Source organism: Macaca nemestrina, chromosome 10 (assembly GCF_043159975.1).
Source record: "Macaca nemestrina isolate mMacNem1 chromosome 10, mMacNem.hap1, whole genome shotgun sequence".
NCBI lineage: Eukaryota > Metazoa > Chordata > Mammalia > Primates > Cercopithecidae > Macaca > Macaca nemestrina.
The window spans coordinates 115,204,202-115,225,269 of NC_092134.1; the positions used below are offsets into that span (position 1 = coordinate 115,204,202).

Consider the following 21,068-nt stretch of genomic DNA (forward strand, 5'->3'; position numbering starts at 1 on the left):
AATATTTATGCAATATCCATGTGCAGTCTACGATTTATGAATATGACAAGGATGTTAACAATGTAAACATGCTTTTCCTTCTAGGTTAGTGGATGACAGATGTGTGGTGCACCCAGAGGCCGGGGACCTTGCCAACCCTCCCAAGAAGTTCAGAGGTAAGAAATACATATATATATTTTTTATTGTATGAACTAAGAGGGAGGATTATTTTTGTGTCTCAAAGTAAGTAATGTTAAAACTTTATTCAATGTGAAACTTTCAGATATAAATATGTTCACTGAAAATTCTTTCAACAATTTTTCCATTGTTTTTCTTTTACATATTGAGGGATTTGCAATGAAAGAATAGTTTTAATTTTTGTTTTGCCAGACAATGGTCTATCTGTTAAAAGGAAATCTTGGTAATTAACTGTGAAAGGCTACTTGTCAAGCCAGTAAATGCAGCTGAACAGTATTTATTTATATACTTCTCTGACAATTGTAAATGTTATAGTGTTTCATTGTTAGCTTTTTAATTTATCTTTGTAAACTCAGGAGTGTGGCAATGATGTGTTAGCTTACTTTTTAAAATAGCAGTTTTGATGGTGTGTAATAACTGACAATTGTCTTAGAACCCCTAAGTATAATTTTAGAAATAGCTTGATAATTTCCTCAAATGAGAAACTGATCCTAGTAAGAGATTGATTATAACTCAACTCTTACAAAAGGAGGATTAATGGAATCTATAATCACAGAAAGCTAAAACTAGTCATTAAAAGCTTGCCCAAATCAATTTCATAATTGATACATACTTATAATAATAAAAATAATTTTAAAACAGCATTTATTTTGAACAATGTATAACCATTCATTCTCATAATGGTGAAAAACGGCCTTAATAAAGGATTAAAAACTGGAGAAAGACGGAGGGATTCTCAGAGCCACCAGCCCAAGTGAAGATTGCTGCTTACTGCAATGGAAAAGGGAGACAATTAGCATTGGGTTAATGTTTACCATGTTTTACTCTCTGGGATAGGCATTTTATTTACACTATCTCTTATGGGAATATTTTATTTATTTCATTTTCTCTAGACTGAGATCCTTGCAGAGAAACTGACGTGCACAAAAAATGTCCTTTGAGTTAAATTGGTCACTTTATCCAGATGTCTCCCCAAGTAGAGAAATTTGCGTAAGACAGAATGTGGAAGACAAACTGTCCATTGGAAACATCTGCAAAACCACTCAGTAGGGATACTCTCCTAACCCTGGGCAAGTGAGGTCTTCCTGCAGTAAACAGTTTCCACTGAGGATGGACTTAGAATGAAGCTACCTTGAGGGTAACATGTAGGAACAACCTGCCAGAGACAATGCAGGAAGTGTGTGTGAAATGACCCAAAAGATAAGAGGGTAGAGAAACCCTAATGGAAGGACAGATAGTGTGAATAAAGGTAGATTCGGAAAAGAATGAGCTAGCACATTGTGTAAAGATGAGGAGAGAATTAGGGCTCTGGAGGAGAGATCTGAGGAAACTACCCAGAATGTAGCACAGAGAGATACAAAGAAGGAAAATTTGGATGAGTCATGAAAAGCTTGGAGGATAGGCTGAGAAGTTCCCACAGTATCTAACTGAATTCTAGAACGAAAGACTAGGGAGACTGGGATAGAGGCCATATGTGAAGGAATGTGGGTGAGAACTTGCTAAACTGAGGAAAAACACTCTTCCCCAGGTGGAAGAGGCACATTGAGTTCAGAGCAGTGATGGTAAATACAACCACATCTACCGCTAGACACTCTTTGGTGAACTGTAGGGTATTAAAGACAAAGAAAAATTCTAAAAGCAAACTGGGACAACAAATCTGTATTTGTAGCAGGAAAAAGCATGAGGTTCAGGTTTTGACTGTACTGCTTGCTGGCTGTGTCATTTTAAGTAGATCACTTGCCTGCTTTGAGCCTCAGAGGACCTCTGTCATTGGCTAATGGGAGTAGAAGTGGTTAATAACAAGAACAATGACTACCACACAAGGTTTTATGAGCCTTGAAATATTTCCAGAGAATAAATATAAAAGCATTTTAAGTCATTATACAAATGGGCTGGGCACGGTGGCTCACACCTGTAATCTCAGCACTTTGGGAGGCCGAGGCGGGTGGATCGCCTGAGGTCGGGAGTTCGAGACCAGCCTGACCAACATGGAAAAACCCTATCTCTACTAAAAATGCAAAATTAGCTGGGCGTGGTGGCTCATGCCTGTAATCCCAGCTACTCAGGAGGCTGAGGCAGGAGAATCACTTGAACCTAGGAGGCAGAGGTTGCAGTGAGCCGAGATCGCGCCACTGCACTCCAGCCTGGGCAACAAAAGCGAAACTCCATCTCAAAAATAAATAAATAAATAAATAAATAAATAAAGGATAGTTACCTTATGATAGAAAAGCATAATGCATTTCTATTAAGCATATTTGACTCAACCCTTACATTATTGCCTCTCCAAGAGCAGGATTTTATTTACTTCTTTTTGTGTTTTCCAGGCATAGTGCTCTGCCCATAGTCTGTATCCCTCAAAATAGCCATTAGGTACTTTTGGATGAGACACCCAAACTTTTTCTGGGATCATGTGATAAAACTTGGTTTCCAGGGGTGCCCACATTTCACAGGCGTGAGCCTGGGCAGCCTTGCTCCTCTGTTGGTCAGGGAGAATTAATCTTTCAAAGACAAACATTTACGCTTCATGGGTGCCTTTCTTTTCCTCTTTCAATCCACAGTGAAGTGAATTGTTTTAAATTTGCAAAGATTATTTTAGAGTGTTTAAGGGAACCTGGGATAACAGCTCTGTACCCACTAGGTAATTATATGCAGATACTTGGTCTCATATTATTCACTGGGCACTGGTTCAGAGCATGAATCACTTTTTCAGACACTCCATCCTTCTGGTGAAAGGCTGGCTTTTCCTGTAATCCAGTCATTGAGGTCATTATCCTTGCTGGTTTACTCTCATTTTCTACCTCCAGTGTTAGATTAAACCATTTATCTTACTACACTCATCATTGGAAAAGGAGGGTTCTTTCCTATTGGGAACTCAGGGTTCTCTCTTATCTTAAAGCCCCAGCCTTTCTTCCATGATGCATTGTTTATGCAGCTGGATTCTCAAAGAATTCCCTGAACAGGGCTTGCCTCTGCCCTGGACTTCTTAACAGTAAGGAGCAGACAGTGCCTGACCAAATGCCTCATCCTTTTGCATAGCTTGTCGTTATGGCTCTTGCCTTAGGCCATTCTCTGCATGAATATGTTTCCCCCATTTTTTTTTTTCTGGCTTTAAAAGCCATTGCTGTTTCATAGATTTGCCTCCCAGAATCACCATCCCAGCATTTCCAGACTCCCCTGCCAAGTTTCCTGAGCACCCTCCCTTATTGTTACTTTTTAGATAAGGTGAAGAAACAATAGCATATCAACAGTTCAGCTGTACCTCAGTTCCTCTTGCCTCAGCCAGACACATGATATTCTCAAATTAATTTTAAAAGATTTTTGTTTTTCATACTCATGCTATAATTTGTTCAAGCGAATCATAACATTTTAGAGCCAGTAGGCAATTAAAAGTAAATCTAGTACAACTCCAATTTTTTTGACTGTGGCAACCAAGTTCCACAGTGAAATGTTCTTTTGACTGTGTCGCATTACCTCACTTGTGAACTAAGTTTTACCAAATAAATAATTTCCAAAGGGTTATTTCAAACCTGGTGGACAGCCATTTTTGTGTAGAAACCATGCAATAGATTGATATTAAGAGAAACATAGTAGCTTTTTCTTATGTGAGTAACATTTCTTTAATGATCAAATATTCTGCATTTTTAAGAGAAACTGTAAACATTGGAATATATGTAGCTGTACCGAAGAGTTGTGAAAACGTACAGAGAGTTCTCTTCCACTCTGTTTCCCCTGTTATTTGCATCTCACTGGGGACATTAGTCTAAACTAAGAATTTACCATTTGTACATCACTGCTGACTGCATTTCCAGACTTTAGTCGTATTTCACCAGCTTTTCCACTAAAGTCCTTTTCCTGTTCCTGATCCCATCCATGATCCTGTGTTGCATTTAGTCATTGTGTCTCCTTAGTCTGCTCTATTCTGTGACCCGGTCTTAGTCTTCCCTGGTTTTTCATGATCTTGATACTTTTGAAGAGTACTAGCTAGGTATTTTATAGAATGTGCCTTGTGTCTGTCTGACGCTTTTGTCATGGTTGGACTGGAGTTAAAATTTTGAGACTACCACAGTGGTTATGCGCTCTTCTCTCTGCATCATACCAGAGGGCATATAATACCAACAGAGTTCATCACAGGTCTTATTTTTTGATGTACACTTTAATCCTCTTCCCTTTAATAAAGGCAGTTATTTTAATTTTTGATTTTATATTCTTTTGCTTTTTCCTGTTCCTTTCCACCCTTCTCCCCCTTCTCTAGAAAACTCTTCTTAGTATTATTTTTCTAAAAGTCTGCGTATTTATGTATGTGCCATTTCTTTTAGGAGAAGTCAACTTAAATCAACTTAAAGAGAGGTTTATGTCCTTCTCTTACCATCAGGGTGATAAAAGATGGAAGTAGTGGAGAACCCAGGGACCATTTCCTGGAGGATGGAGGGAAGAGAAGACAGCCCCTTCTCCTGGTTGATTAGGTATTTCTCAGTGTTGGGCCATTTGGTCTTGAAATTTCCAGTTCTGAGATTCTCCGATCATTTGTCACTTACCTATTTAATAATGTACCACGCCTACCTTGGGGCCACTTGTAGCAAACAACAATCAGTCATTTTGAAGTAATAAGTCAGAATGCTTCAGGAATTGGAACTAATATAGAGAATTTCTTTGCTGTGCAATGAACACTAAAGCAGGTAGTAAAAATTAGGGACTTGGGGGAAAATGGGCAAAATCTCTGCTTTAACTCAGTTCCTTTTCTTCAAATAATTCAGGAAAGCCCTTTTGAAGGCTGGACCTAACATTTTGCCTCTGCTCATGGAGGCTGCACACTCACATGCATAAACGAAAGTGTGTTCTTGCTAGGCAGTTGCTTTGACTTTATATGGAGTCGAACATGTCAAGCTTGTCTAACAGAGTGATTCCCCACGCTCAGCCCATGATGAATATTTGCTCCATCAGCTTAACAATTGCTATATTGAATTTCTTCAGGTTTGGTGTTAGAATACTTTCAGTTGTTATTGTCAAAGACTGAAACTATTTCAGATTTGAGATCAACGAAGATTTATTGAATATGTAATACATGCTACACTGTACTTGAGGCTTCCCGTGCATTATTATTTAGTCATCACATGAAGTAGAAATTATTGCTATCCTAATTTTGCAGTGGAGAAAGTAAGTAAAAAGAAGTTATGCAACCAACTTAAAGTTGCTGAGCTCCTTAGTGGTAGGACTGGGGCTTAAACCAAGGTCTATGACTCTAGAACTGTTTGTTTTTAACCACTGTGCCATACTATCTATTGAATTAGTCCCACCTATAAATTCTACCTGTTAGTCCTATAAAGTCAGATGGATTGAATCTAATCCTTTTTCCACACAATAGCCCTTTAAGTATTTCTTTAGAATGACCATATTCCTGTGACTCTTTTCTTCTAGTCTTACTTTTTTTTTTTTTTTTTTTTTTTAGTTCTTTTAACTGTTGCCAGCTACAAATTCTTTAGGGATTTTTCTGTCTTCATTATACTACTTTGTTTGTTTTATGGTTAGGCTCCTGTTTGTCAATTTAATTCTGAGCCATGTAGAAAGAACTGAACATAGTGCATTTGAGTTTTGTCTAATGAGAACTCCTCACATTTTTGGATGCCACATTTGCAGCCTCTTTAGTCAGGGTTCTCTAATAGGGGCAGAACTAATGGGATATAGTTCTGTATAATAGGATAATAGGATATAAAGGAGAGTTTATGTTATATATATGAGTTTATTAAGAACCTATTAAGAACTAATAGGATCTCTCTCTCTCTCTTTCTCTGTGTGTGTGTGTGTGTATATATATATGTGTGTGTATATATATATATATTTAAGTAGTATTAACTCACGTGATCACAAGGTCCCACAATAGGCCGTCCGAGTCCCAAAGCTGAAGAACTTTGAGGGCAGGAAGCATCCAGCACAGGAGAAAGATGTAGGCTGGGAGGCTAAGCCAGTTCAGCCTTTTCACAATTTTCTGCCGCTTTATATTCTGGTCGTGCTGGCAGCTGATTAGATGGTGCCCACCCAGATTAAGGGTGGGTCTGCCTTTCCTAGCCCACTGACTCAGATGTTAATCTCCTTTGGCAGCACCCTCACAGACACACCCAGGATCAATACTTTGCAATCAAGTTGATCACTTTAATCCAATCAAGTTGACGCTCAGTATTAACCATCACAAGTCCACCCCTTGTCAACTTGAACTCATAAACATCTCCTGAGATCATACATAATCTTCAAATAAAGACAGTAATAAGGTCATAATTATGCCTGATATGACGCAACTATCCTTTGTACAACTGGAAATGCACCAATCCCCGACCCAAATACTATTACATAAAGTTAACAATACTTAAATGCTGATGTAAAGTCAATAAATCTTATGCCACATAATAAACGAAAAAGAGAATAAAATGAAGATATTTTCTTAGTACAAGTTTATACATATATGTACATGCTAAAAATATGTTTTTAGCAAAAGGAGGAGGAAATAATCATGGCAATTACAGTCCTAATTTTTGCAACTAATCATGTGGTCATAACTGGTACTAATGACTACCTTCTTCTACAACCCATTCTGTATTCCTTTTACCTTCAGCAAGCACCTCAGCAGGTCGTGGTTTTTCCCTGGTGAAGTGACCCAAACCTTCATTCCTGAAGGGTCTGGGCCATTTGTAATCCTGCCTGAATTGGGCTGTTGTAGTTTCTCATTGACCTTAATCACAGGGCATGGTAATACTAAGAGATGCCCCAAGGGATCTCCTGTATTTCCTGCATACTCTTCCTTACTTCCATTGTGGAGTAGTAGACTGATTTCATCTTGATAGCCTTGGTCAGTCACCCCAGCTAACACTATAACTCCCTTCTTAGCCTGTTGATTTAAAGGTAAGAGGAACCCAAAGTGTCCAGGTGGCAATCTTAACTTCCAGTTTAATGGAATTGTTGCTGTGTGCCCTGGTGGCAGTGTTCCTTCCTCTGGAGCTAAGACCTCTAGGCCAGCAGAACATAATATTCGAATGAACAGAAAGCAAAAATTTTGTTAGTGGATCACTGTGGGTGGTAGTGAGTGGTGCCTCTTCCATTTCTACCCCTTGATTCCTGGACCCGTGAATCCTGGCTATGAGAGAAATAGTACCATATATTGGAGGCTGATTCGGAACATATACAGCTTTCTGGAGAACTTTGCCCCAACCCTGCAAAGTATTGTCACCTAGTTGGCATTGTAATTATGACTTCAAAAGGCCATTCCACTGTTCTGTCAACCCAGCTGCTTCAGGATGATGGGGAACATAGTAAGACCAGTAAATTCCACGAGCATGAGCCCACTGTTGCACTTCTTTAGCTGTAAAGTGAGTGCCTTGGTCAGTGGCAATGCTGCGTGGAATACCATGATGGTAGATAAGGCCTTCCGTGAGTCCACAGATGGTAGTCTTGGCAGAAGCATTGTGTGCAGGATAGGCAAACTCATATCTGGAGTAAGTGTCTATTTAAGTGAGGACAAACCTCTGCCCTGAGCTGCAACATTAAATGCAGAGTCCCTACTTGGTGGGCTCAAATCAATAAATTCAGCCTGATCCAACTCTGTGTTCCTTCCACCATTATTCCATACCCTTAATATCTATTCCCATGTATTTTCTCCAGATTTCTGCTAATATAAATTAGAAAACTCAAGCAATTCTTTTCGAGTGTAGTGCACCTCCTCATGGGTCTCACTCTGAACCTCACCTCTAGGGGCCTGCTAGGACTTTAGTCTAGTTATAGGTCTAGAAGCAAACAGGGGTGTTGAGGATGGCTCCTGAGGAGAATCTACATTATCTTGCCTGGCAACTGCCTCAGGGGAGCCTTCACTGTTGCTTCAGGCAGTGCAGGGTTTATCAACTCAGACAAACATGGAAAGGCTGGTGGTAACATGAGTTGGGGAGGGGATGTTGCCACTACTGGGGATGGGGAAGATGTTTCTTCTGGCAAACATGGTTCATCAGAGTTTACAAGCTCAGTGTCCCCAGCTTCATCAGGGTCCTCCCACACATCCCCATTCCTAGTTGCAGGGTCCCGTTCTTTTCCAGTCAACGCCCTCACTTTAGCAGTAGACACCTGGCAAGGCTGTGCATGCACTTTTTGTTGCAGGTCAGCCACTTGCATGATAAGAGCTTGTGTCTATTTTTCTACAGTTTCAGCTCTTTCTCTACAGGAGATAAGACTCTTACTCAGGACAATCTTAGCAGATTTGAGGCTCAGTAGCTGCTTCTGAAGCCAGGAGTTAGAATCCCTGAGTTCCTTATTTTCTTTCATCACTTTGTCCAGTGAACTTAGGAGCAACCAACCAACTTCATTAGGTTCCTTGGTTCTCTACATATGATCAAAGGTATTATGTATAGAGTCACTAAACTCCTTGCTTCTCATGAGTGGTGAGTCAGGAGTGTCAAATGCATTTATTTTGCATAATTCTCTAAACAGTTCACGCTAAGGACTATCAGTGTTCTCCATACTATTAGAAGTAGAATCCTTAGCATTTTTGGGTCTAATCATGTTAAGCAGCCAGCTCCAGAAACCCCAAAACCAATGAAAGAACTCCATCCTTAATATTCTGTTCCTCTAGAATCACTCCTGGTACCAAAATCTGTATTAGTCAGGGTTCTGTAGCGGGACAGAACTAATAGGATATCTATATATATCCTGGAATTTTATAAATTACTCTCACTCTTATCTCATATGTATATATATGTAGAGGGGAGTTTATTAAGTAGTATTGACTCACGATCACAGGGTCCCGCAATAGGCCACAGCAAGCCGAGGAGCAAGGGAGCCAGTCCGAGTCCCAAAGCTGAAGAAGCATCCAGCATAGGAGAAAGATGTAGGCTGGGAGGCTAATCCAGTCTAGCCTTTTCAGGTTTTTCTACCTGCTTTATATTCTGGCCATGCTGGCAGCTGATTAGATGGTGCCCGCCCAGATTAAGGGTGGATCTGCTTTTCCCAGCCCACTGACTCAAATGTTAATCTCCTTTGGCAACACCCTCACAGACATACCCCAGATCAATACTTTGCATCCTTCAATCCAGTCAAGTTGACACTTAATATTAACCATCACACAGCCCAAGAATCTTGGCCCAAGAATCTTGGGCCAGAGTCCCTGACTCTCCTTTGCTTTTAGTCAACTCAGACTCCTGATGCTTTTTCATTTGCATCTCTGGATTCTGTTTCGTTCCCCCTGTGCTGTGTGATTGGTTCTTTGGAATCAAGTGGAGAACCTGTTACTTTTCACCTTGTTGCATTGGTTCATTGTTCTAGGTTTGTTTTAGCCTAATAAACTTATGTTTTATTCTTTTTTTTTAAAATCTTAACTCTCATTCAAATTATTTATTCTAATTCCCAACCTCATGACATCTTGAAATTTGTAAAGTTAATAAAAGGTACGTATTGTGATAATCTCATTTCATGTTATTCTGGTGTTATTGAATATATCTGAGGAGAAATAGATTGGATAGTATAAGTTGGGGTACCTGTGGATCAGACCCTGGAAGACTTGGTAGAGGTAATCTATTTGGGAGGTGATCCCAGGAAGCACAGATGAGGACTTGGGGGAGAATGGGGTGAAAGGAAGGAAAGGCAAGATGGTGTGCATTAGTGAAGCTCAATCCTGGTGGAAGCAACTGAAGTTCAGTCCCGCAGGGCCTCTGGGAATCTATGCAGAACATGCCTTAGAACCTCCTACCCAAGGACAGGAAGGCTGGGGCCAACTTCCATCCATCAAAGGTTTTGGTTTGCACCAAAGGGTGTTGTCATTTCGTTCCATAATACGCTTCTGCACTGTTCATACTGTTTCTCCATGTGGCAGGGAGACTCTCATGCAGAGAAAAAGAGAGATCTAGGAAGTTGAGATGGGAAGCTGTTCGCATGTTGGAAATTATCTACTACACTTGTTGGTGAACTTGGGTCTGAGGACGCATGTTCACATTCTTGTGGATCGTCAGAATTTTATCTGTTTCTTTAACTGAAAGACCTGTGATTAGACTGTAAACTGTATGAGGGTCAGGACTGTGTTAGCCTTGTGCTCTGCTTAGTCACCAAGATCAAGCACAGTGTTTAGCATATTGTTGGTGCTGACTTAATTTTTGTTGAATTAATGAATAAAGTTCTAGAAAAGAATTAATTAATTAATTAATTTTTCTATAAACAAGGTTTCACTATGTTGACCAGGCTGCTTTCGAACTCCTGGCCTCAAATGATCCTTTCACCTCAGCCTTCCAAAGTGCTGGAATTAGAGGCATGAGCCACCACACCCAGGCTAAGAACTATAATTTTTAAAGGCAATATAGTTTCAGTTCTGTCTCCAGATGCTTTTTCAGTGTCTTACCACTATCCAGCATGTAACATAGTTGTTTGACTAGTTGTTTTATGTTAAAGCAAGGTGTAGACCTATTAGTTTGTTATAGTCTTAAATTCTACACCTTTAGATTTAAGTTCACAGGTGGATTCTAACAAATCTTTAGTGTAAATAACAGAAGACAAAAACTTCTCCATGTATTAAGTGAAGATGTTTTTAGTAGTTTGTAATTTGCCACTACTCAAAGAAGTTCAGAAAATTGCAGTGGATTTCCAAGTCAGTAGTTACATGCTTTATACTAAAAGAAAAAAAAAAAATCATTAAAACTCTCCAGTTGAATGTTGTTGCTATGTTTATCCTGTGTGTTTGTGGTGAGTCATCCTGTTTATAACCCTTACTGCTAATGCCATATTATTAAACTCTTAAGTGGCAGTGGAAATTGGATAATAAGTTTATTCTCCTCCATGAGGTTTTGGAGAAGGGCCAAAGGATGAAATGAGAACACATTGCTTTGCCTCTTTGCCTCTCCTGTCAAAGCTAGTCAGGATTGTAAAAGTGCTTATGCTTTAAATTAGTCTCCGTATTGGGAAGAGGGAAGTTGCTGTGGTTCTGAGTGATAGTAGGACTGTTTTGGAAGTCTCATGAACCACTGTTTAAGGCAGCACTCACACAATTAATTGTGTCTCTGAGTTATGAACAATGTGTGAATTTTGAGTGATTTGTGGCTTTAATTGTGAGATTCGGTTCTCTCCCTTCAGAATAGGAACTGATGGGCAGAAAAGGAACAATCGTGGTGCATGTGGTGTAGTGGGGTAAGAACAGCTCTCCAGTTCCCTCACTTACCCATCCTGTGTCCTGGGGTTAATTTTCCTGAGCTGCAGGCTCATGTGTAAAAATCTCCCTTCCCGTGGTGTATATGAAGTGAGTTGCGTGTCTAAATTCTTAGTGAGTGCTGAATAAATATCTTTTTTTTTTCTGTGAGTATTTTAACAGCCAAGACTATTCAATAATAGAAAGTCCTAAATATTAAAATTCTTAACTTTGAGTACTTATAACGGCCTTTCTCCATATTAGCCTACTTAATCCTGAATAGCCTTGTTTTACAAATGTGGAAACCACACTTTAGAGAAGCCGCATGCTTAAGTCACATAGGTGGTAGGTGGGAAGGTAGGCTTGTTTTTCAACACTGTAAGATCTTGGGCAGCCATAAAAAAGCATGAGTTCATGTCCTTTCCAGGGAATGGATGAAGCTGGAAGCCATCATTCTCAGCAAACTAACACAGGAACAGAAAACCAAACTCCGCATGTTCTCACTCATAAGTGGGAGTTGAACAATGAGAACACATGGACACAGGGAGGGGAAAATCACATACCGGGGCCTCTTTGGGGGTGGTGGACAAGGGAAAGGAGACTATTAGGACAAGTACCTAATGCATGCGGGGCTTAAAACGTAGATGACGGGTCAATAGGTGCAGCACACCACCATGGCACATGTACATCTATATAACAAACCTGCACGTTCTCCACATGTATCCCAGAACTTAAAGTAAAAAAAAAAAAAAAGAAAAAAAAGATCTTGGATACATGTAGCAGATTTATGGAATATACACCATGTGCAGTGCAGTGTATGAAGTAGTTACTACAGCTCAGACGAGTCAGAAACGAATGCTGCTCTCAAGGAATTTATAATCTAATGAGGAAGATAAGATACATATATGTAATATAACACAAGGTAGAAAGTGATAAGGGCTAAATAAAAAGATACAATGACGTGTTGTGGGAGGATGAAGATTTTAATTTCCTGTTTCGAGTGATGAGGAAAGCTTCTTAATTAAGATGGCATTTGGCCTGAAAGATTTGTGCCTGTGGGGAAGGACAGGTAGATTTTTTGGGCCCAATACGCATCTTTATGAGAAATTAGTTCCTAGGATGATGTTTGGTGTGCCAAGTTTGGTTGCATTTCTTCTTTAAACAGTAATGGAATGGTTAGTATTCTTTTGAGTATAATACTGAGATGAAAGTGCCAAGCCTTTGTCCTAATCCATTCGACCTTCTGCAGGTGTTACACAGTAAATCAATGACAACTAAATGTGACAAGGGTACCACTGCTATAAATAACTAATATTTATTTAGTTCTTACTACATGTCAGGTAATGTTCCAGCTGCTTTATATTCTATTAATGCATTTAATCTTTTGCAGCAATATGAGGTATATATTATTATTAAATATTATCTCCATGTATTAAAGTGCTGTGACATAAATGCCCCCAAAGCCCAAAAAACAAACAAGCAGTCTGGGCGCAGTGGCTCACGCCTATAATCCCAGCACTTTGGGAGGCCGAGCAGGAGGATCATGAGGTCAGGAGATTGAGACCATCCTGGCTAACACGGTGAAACCCTGTCTCTACTAAAAAATACAAAAAGTTAGCCGGGTGTGGTGGTGGGCACCTCTAGTCCCACCTACTCAGGAGGCTGAGGCAGGAGAATGGCGTGAACCTGGGAGGCGGAGCTTGCAGTGAGCTGAGATCGCACCACTGCACTCCAGCCTGGGTGACAGAGCGAGACTCTGTCTAAAAAAAACAAAAACAAAAACACAACAAACAAAGAAAAATAAACAACCCACAATGACTTCTATATGTAGTAGAAATATATTTCTCTTTCATCTAATAGTCCCTAGGTGAGTGGTCCAGGACCATCTTGGCAACTCTGTCATTCTCAGCACGTGGCTTCCAAGGTTGTTCCAGTAGTCAGCATTTCCTAGTTGGTAGACAGGGGGTAAAGGGAATACAAGGAAAGTAGATTCTTCCTTCAGGAGGGCTCCCGGAATTTTATAAATTACTCTCACTCATATCTTGTAGTCATGTAGCTTATTGAATCGAATGGTGGCCCTGCAAACTATATGTCCATGTCTTTATGTATAACATCTTTTTATATAATATCTGGGCACTATAAGTGTGATGTTATTAGGAAGAATGGTCTATGGAAATTAAATTAAGCATCTTGAGATGAGATCACCTTGGATTGCCCAGGTGGATTCTACATCTTATATATCCTTGTACAAGACATACGAATAAAAGGCACACACAGAAGACCACATAAAGACACAGTGAGAAAAGGACTTTTGCTGCCATAAGCTGAGGAGGCCTTCGAGCCACCAGAAGCTGGAAGAGGCAAATGAGAATTTTCTCCTAGAGCCTTCAGAGGGAACATGGCTCTGTGTACACCTTGACTTTAGACTTTTGGCTTCTAGAACTATGAGAGTGTCAATTGCTGTTGTTTTAAGCCACCGATTTTGTGTTGATTTGTTGTGGCAGTCACAGGAAACTAATAAACTTGACTCCCTGTTGCTGCAAGGAGCCTGAGGAACATGGTGGTTAGTGGACTGGTCATGTGCCAACCTAAAACTACCTAAAGGAAGAAAAGAATGGATATAGGGTGGGAGGAGGAGTAACATTCTCTATCATATCTCATTTTATAGATGAGGAAGCTGAGGCACAGAGAAGTTAAGTAACTTGTTCCTTGTCATACATCTAGGAGGAAGAAAGCAAAGTTGTGATTGAAATCTAGACACTTAACTACCAACTATACTGTCTTTAAACCCAAGAGACTGTAGAAACAGAGAAGAGAATTGTGATTGGCTTTGGAATTCAGAGGAAGAATGACCAGTTGTTAACCAGGCAGAGAGGAGGGGATGATGGAGAAAGAGGCATTTCTGGCTGAGGCACAGAGGTATGAAATAGCATGACCAGTTTGTGGGGGTAGTTAGAAGCTCAGTTGACCCAGAAATACCCCTTGACTTCACTGAAAAAAGAATAAGCCTCCCCAGTCTACAGTTCTGTGACTTTTTTCACCTCTAAGGCTGGCTGTGTGGGAAGATGGAGAAAGACCTTATTTATTCAATCCTTGCCTCTCTCAACCCATATAGGAAGGTCCTTGGTGAAGTCTTCAGATATTTATATGATACAGATCTACTTTTGGAGAAAAGGATGATCCTTATAACAGTACAACAGAGTACATTTTAATCATTTTTATGGGATGTTGCTCTCCTAAATGATGTGGAGGTTATAGGATTAGAGTATTTCTATCTATGCTATATTCATTATTAAGTTTGTATTCTTTAGGAAGTTATTCCCAATCATGTTACACCAATAGAATTTCCCTTGGAAAATGCATTCTTTTGATAATGTATTTCTAGGAACAGCTGTGGTGAGAAGCATGGACTGTTTGTGGAAATGAAACTTTGGCTCACTCAAAATACTTTTCATCAATTAAATATAGCTGTTTTTAAGTAAACCATTCCCCCATCCGCTCTTCTCTTGTGTCATGTATTAGGCATATTAAAATATCAAATCAGTTCTCTTTTTACCTATTCTGTAGTATAAAGTGTCTCCACTGAGAAGGAGGGTATTATATACATATTTATTATTTTATGTGGAAATATGTGTGCATTAATATTAATATTAATATTGGTAGGTGGGCCTTGTTTTTTCTCTCTTCGGAGTATTAAACAGATTAACAAAAGTTATATTTTGTTTATGGAAGTCTCTGTGTTGCTCCATAATCTTAATAATCATTAACTTATTCAAGCTACCACCAAGAGTTTTAGATAAAAGATTGATTTGTACACTGTGTATTCAAGCCCAAGTCAACTGCCTTTCCTTCCCAGGTGTTGATTTAGTGAGTGAGCAGTTTGAAGATCTTCTCTGAACAGGTGCCCTTGTTTACAGTTTGTGGTTTTCAAGGTAAATACGGCAATTTCAGAATAAAGCAAACTTTGCTGGTGGGTGGCAGTGTTTGTTTTACAAGTGCTTGGAAGTGGTTTAGAAATTGTCTTTTAAAGAATAAGGTGGATAATAACCCAATAGAGCAGCCCACATGAATAGAGATCAAGTCTCAGTTGGCAAGGCACCACTGACTCACCCTTGTTCTCCTGGAGCCTTGCTTGCCCTTTAGCTGGCACCCCTGTAAGAGAGACTTATGGCCTGAAGATGAAAGTGATGGCTCCCCAGGAACCCACTGAGTCCTGGTGCTTCTGTAATGTTTACTATATGACTGAGATTGGGGTGTGTGTGTGTGTGTGTATGTGTGTGTGTGTGTGTGTGTGTGTTCTACTGGATGACTTGGAGGTGGTCAAACTTACAGAGACTCTGAAGGGCCATGAAGAACTGGAGGATAATACGCTTACCTAGAGAGTGTCCTATCTTGGAAGAACCCTAAAAATGGTTTTTACTAGCATTTTTGAAAGAGCAGAAGCTTCAGGTCTGTTTAGAAATTGGACTGTGGACATTTGTCCTTGCTTCAGCTCTGTTTAGAAATAGGGCTGTGGACATTTGTCCTTCTGTTTCTATTTAGACAGGCTGCATGAAACACAAGTGCAGTTACAAATTGTTGTAGGAAGCCTCACAGTTATGCAACTTGAACTCTGATTATATCTGCATAATTAAATACCCAGATATGGGTCCTTAATAATTTTTAAGAGTGCAAAGGGGTCCTGTCACCAAAAAGTTTGAGAAATGCTTGCTAGAGGAACAGTCAGGAAACAGGAGTTTTTTTTTTTTTTTAATACTTTAAGTTCTGGGATACATGTGCAGAATGTGCAGTATTACATAGGTATACATGTGCCATAGTGGTTTGCTGCACATATCAACCTGTCATCTACATTAGATATCCATAAGCTTAGTTCAGCTATAGGGAAAAAGCATGTTAAAAGCAGTAGATAGGCAAGGATTAGGTAAGAACCATGGTCAGGGAAAGTAATTAGAAATCAGGAAATCAGCGGGTATACCAAGGAGGCAGCATGAAATAAGGGAGCAAGAGAAAGCCTACTTTCCGTGAGCTTTCTGAGGGCCCACATTGTATCCCTACCACTGAGCTTATAGCAGGATATTTGTCAATGATTGACTTGATAAGTATAAATAACGTTGAATCAAACATATGTTAAGGAACATATGAGATGAGATGTTTACCGCAGGATTGTTTATAATGGAAGAAACAAATATATAAAAAGAAAAAGATTTAATGCATCGTAATTTATTCTAGGAGGGAATTAATGTTTTCAGGTAATATTTAATGACATTACAAAATGTGAAATGGAAGGGAGACTTCTTGTGAAACTGTGTATATAATACATTTCTGGTTATCTAAAATATATATGCATGTGTAAGTGTACACTTTGGCAAACTTGTCTGTCTCTCTAAAGATACATAACAAAATGATAATCATGTTTAACTCTGCGGCATGAAAAGAGGTGTGACATTTTCTTTATAGTCTTTTGATTTTCCAAAATGTTTTCAGTGGTGATACATCAATTTTACATTTAGAAAAAAGTCCAGGTTTTTCACACATACATACATGCTTTTTCTAAGCCTCTAGAGAAAGGTTCAAGTCAAGTTTCTATATTGAAAGAGCTTTCTGCCCTAGACTCAGAACTTTATTTATTTGCTGCCTGTGTGAAGCCGCTCTGAACCTCTGGAGGGAGCAGAGGCAGGTCAGAGTTCCAGGCAGAGGTGGGCATTGGCAGCCAGATACTGCCTACACTAGAGGAAAGACACAAGTATAAGAAATTGCTTTAATTTGAACTGCAATACTTGATGCTCCATGTGAAGAACTTTTAACAAACTCCAGGCTCAGAAGGAGGCCAGCCTGCTGCAGGGCCATCAAGGAAAGCACAAGAAAGCTTGTAGCAGTGAGAACAAGAAAGGAAAGAAAGAATGACTGGGGGACTGGCAGCCTTGCTTTCCCTTTGCCATTTGGAAGGAAAATAACCTAGGCTTATTATAGGAGGAAAAAATAATAATTAAAAGTATGTATGATATATATTATATATACACACACATGCACATGCATATATACATAGCACTAGCTAATGTTTTCAGTGGTTTGCATTTTCTGGTGCTATAGAACACAAATGGTCCTATATTGCCTCAATTTTACCTTTTTTCCTTCTCTCAAAGTGGATCATAGACCTCAGTGTAAGAACTAAAACTATATGACAATCAGAAGCAAACATAGGAGTAAATCTGCATGACCTTGGGTTAGGCAGTGATTTCTTAGATACAACACCAAACCATAGGCGACAACAGAAAAAAATGGATAAACTGGACTTCTTAAAAATTAAAAACTCTTGTGCTTCAAAGGACACCATCAACAAAGTGAAAATGCAGTCCAAGGAAAGGGAGAAGATATTTCCAAATAATTTATCTGGTAAGGGACTTGAATCTAGAATATATAAAGAACTTTTAAAAATTGGTAATAAAAAGACAACAAAAAGACAACCCAATTGAAAAATGGGCAAATGATCTGAATAGATATTTCTCAAAAAATACATAAAAATGGTCATTAAACACATGGAAAGATGCTCAACATCATTAAACATCAGGAAAAATGCAAATAAAAACTGCAATGAGATATCACTTGAAATCTAGTCCTTATCATTCCCTCATTTCTGAAGGAGAGTCTTGCTGAGTGTAATAATCTTGGTTGGCAGTCCTTTCTTTCAGCACTTTGAATATATCATCCCACTGTCTCCTGGCCTGCAAGGTTTCTGCTGATAAATCTGCTGATAGTCTTATGTAAGTTTTCTTAATTGTGATGAGTTGCTTCTCTGTTGCTGCTTTCAAAATTCACTTTGACTTTTGAGAATGATTTAATGTGTTTTAGTGAAGATCTCTTTATAGTTAATCTATTTAGTGTTATTTGGAATTCAGGAATCTGAATGTTCATTTCCTGTCCAAATTAGGGAAGTATTCTGTTATTATTTCTTTAAATAACTGTTCTGCCCCCTTTTCTTTCTCTATTCCTTCTGGGACCCTGTACGTAATTCCTATATCGGTTCTCTTGATGATATCCTATACTCATGTAGGCTTTTTTCAGTCTTTTTAAATTCTTTTTTTCTCACGTTTCTCTGACTGACTAGTTTCAAATGACCTGCCTTTGAGCTCACCTTCTACAGCTTGATCAAATCTGCTGTTAAAGCCCTTTATGGAATTTTTTAGTTAAGACATTGTATTCTTTAGCCCCAGAATTTCTATTTAGTTCTTTTTATGGCTTCTGTTTCTTTGTTGAACTTCTAATTTTGTGTAATTGTTTTCCTGATTTTTGTTTGGTTGTCAGTCTGAGATCTTACAGTTTACTGCTTCTTTTTTAGAGACAGGATCTTGCTCTGTTGCCCAGGCTGAAGTATGGTGGCATGATCATAGTTCAGTGCAGCCTTGAATCCCCAGATTAAAGTGATCCTCCTGCCTCAGCCTCCTGAGTAGCCGGAACTACAGGCATGTGCCACTATGCCCGGCTAATTTTTGAAAAGTTTTCTGTATAAATGTGTTCTTACTGTGTTGCCCAGACTGGTCTCAAACTTCTGGCCTCAAGTGATTCTCTCACATCCACTTCCAAAGTGTTGGGAATTACAGGCATAAGGCACCATGCCCAGCCTCACTGAACTTTTTAAAGAAGATTATTTTGACCTCTTTATCAGAAAATGTTTAGCTCTCCATTTCTTTAGGGTTGTTCATTGTTGCTTTGTTTTGTTTCTTGTTGGTGATTTTGTGTTTCTCTGATTATTTGTGATTTTTGTGACCTTGTGTTGGTGTCTGCACATTTCAAGAATTAAGTGTCTAGTCTAGTCTTAACTAACTTCAGCAAGGAAAGTCCTTCACCAATCATCCCGTCCAGAGATTCTTGATGAGCTGTCTGGTGGATTTATCAGGCAGGATTGCTGATAGAGTCCTTGAGCAGGCTGGCCTGGTGCCTGGGTAAGTAGGTATATGAGTCTGGTGCTAAAATCTATGGGGTTAGGCCTGGAGCCTTGGTCCACTAGGCTTGCTTGGCACTTAGGTCCATGGGGGTGGACCTGAAACCTATAACCATGGGGCCTGGCCTGAAGCCTGGCTCTACGCAACTTGCCAGGTGCTGGGGTGGGCCTTAAGCCCGAACCTGTGGGAACCAGGTTAGAACCTGGGTCCACAGGGGTGTTCCTGAAGGCTGGATCTGTAGATGCCAGCCTGGTGTCTGGGACCATGGAGGCTAGCCTCATTGCCTTCAATTATGAATGTAGATAATAAATTGTTATTCTGGGAGGTTCCATCAGCTTCACCAGAGTACCATGGCACATTCCTAATAGAGTATTTTCCTAGGAGTAGCTTTGCTGGATCATCTCAGGGAATGTGTTTTCACACTCTTAATGGGAAACCATCATACTCTTCATTCCAGTCCTTCTTGCCAGGATTCCTAATCTATCACAGAACACAGATAATAATGTGTACAACTGTTTTCTTAGTTCTCCAAAGGATAATATATAACCTTCCTTTTCATTTTGAATGGGTAGGAGAGAAGTTCATTTGTTATATACAAGGGATTTGTTAGGACATTAGAGCTTACTTCTCTCCTGGAACCACACACAGTTTTGGTATCAAGTTCTTTATTGGTGCTATGAAACTTCTCTTTCCAGCCTTGGGGTATGATAGGGTCAAACTGATTTGTACTTAGACCCTGGCACTGCCACTTACTGGGAGTGTGACTTTGAGTGGTTATTTAAACCTATTTCATTTTCAGTGCACACACTGTAAAATGATGGTGATATAGACATCTTGGGGTTATTTAGAAATTAAAATAATTTGTGAAAAGTAACTAGCACATTTATTGGCACAAAATAGAATGGCACTGCCATTCCCTGTATTATAAGAAATCAGAGATGTGTATGTTAATATATATAGTTGGCCCTTTGTGTCCGTGGATTCTGCATCTATGGATTCAGCCAACTGCAGATTGAAAATATTTGAAAAAAATTCTGCCAAATTCCATAAAGCAAAACTTGAATTTGCTGCACCCTGAGTACTGCATTGAATCTATATGAATAAAGTGATGGATAGGGAGTATTAGGTGTTATAAGTAATCTAGAGATGGTTTAAAGTGTACAGGAGAATGTGCATAGGCTGTATGCAAATACTACAGCATTTTATATAAGGGACTTGAGCTTCTGTAGATTTTGGTATCTGCGGGGGGTCCTGGAATCCATTCCTCAGCAGATGCCCAGGGGTTACTAATTATATCTTCCATCTCTTTCTTTCTTCCTTGAAATGCCGAGAGTTATTTTTAATTTTATTTTTGTTAATGCAGTGAAATCAGATTTGATTCTGTTGGCTTCCATATTGCTATTAGTTTTTTTAGTTCAGGCTTTGCTTGGGCTTAGTGGAAGAGTTGTCACTAATCACTAGAAGCTCTAGAAAAGATGATGTGGAGGTCATAAAGAGCCCTTTTTGTTGACTTGTCAAAAGCTGCTATTTCAGTGTCATTATTGCACCCTGCTTTAGTTGTGCTCTGCTACGTCTAATTGCTCTTTTGCCTTTGAAGTAATTCTTGTCACTTTGCCTTAGTAAGATTGTGTGTTCCAGCTCCTACTATCACTAACTCTGTATTTAATTTGGCTAGATTTGCTTCGTATTTGCCAAATTAGTGCAATTTCCTTAGGTAAAATATAATTTACAACAGGATGACACCTCATAATTTAAATAGCAGCTGTTGAAGGAAGGCAAACAGTTACAAATTACTCTTTCTCTTCCTTTGA

The 21,068-nt window shown here is 39.3% G+C and overlaps 1 protein-coding gene across 2 annotated transcripts in view; it reads left to right on the forward strand.

Moving 5' to 3' along the window:
• The window catches only part of LOC105492154 (inositol 1,4,5-trisphosphate receptor type 2), a 493,933-nt gene that overhangs the window by 43,269 nt on the left and 429,596 nt on the right, over positions 1-21,068 (forward strand). For both annotated transcript variants that reach the window (XM_071072009.1, XM_011759132.3), the window contains exon 2: positions 85-155. In XM_071072009.1, the coding sequence (XP_070928110.1) occupies positions 85-155 (71 nt within the window). The remainder of the gene's footprint in view (positions 1-84; positions 156-21,068) is intronic.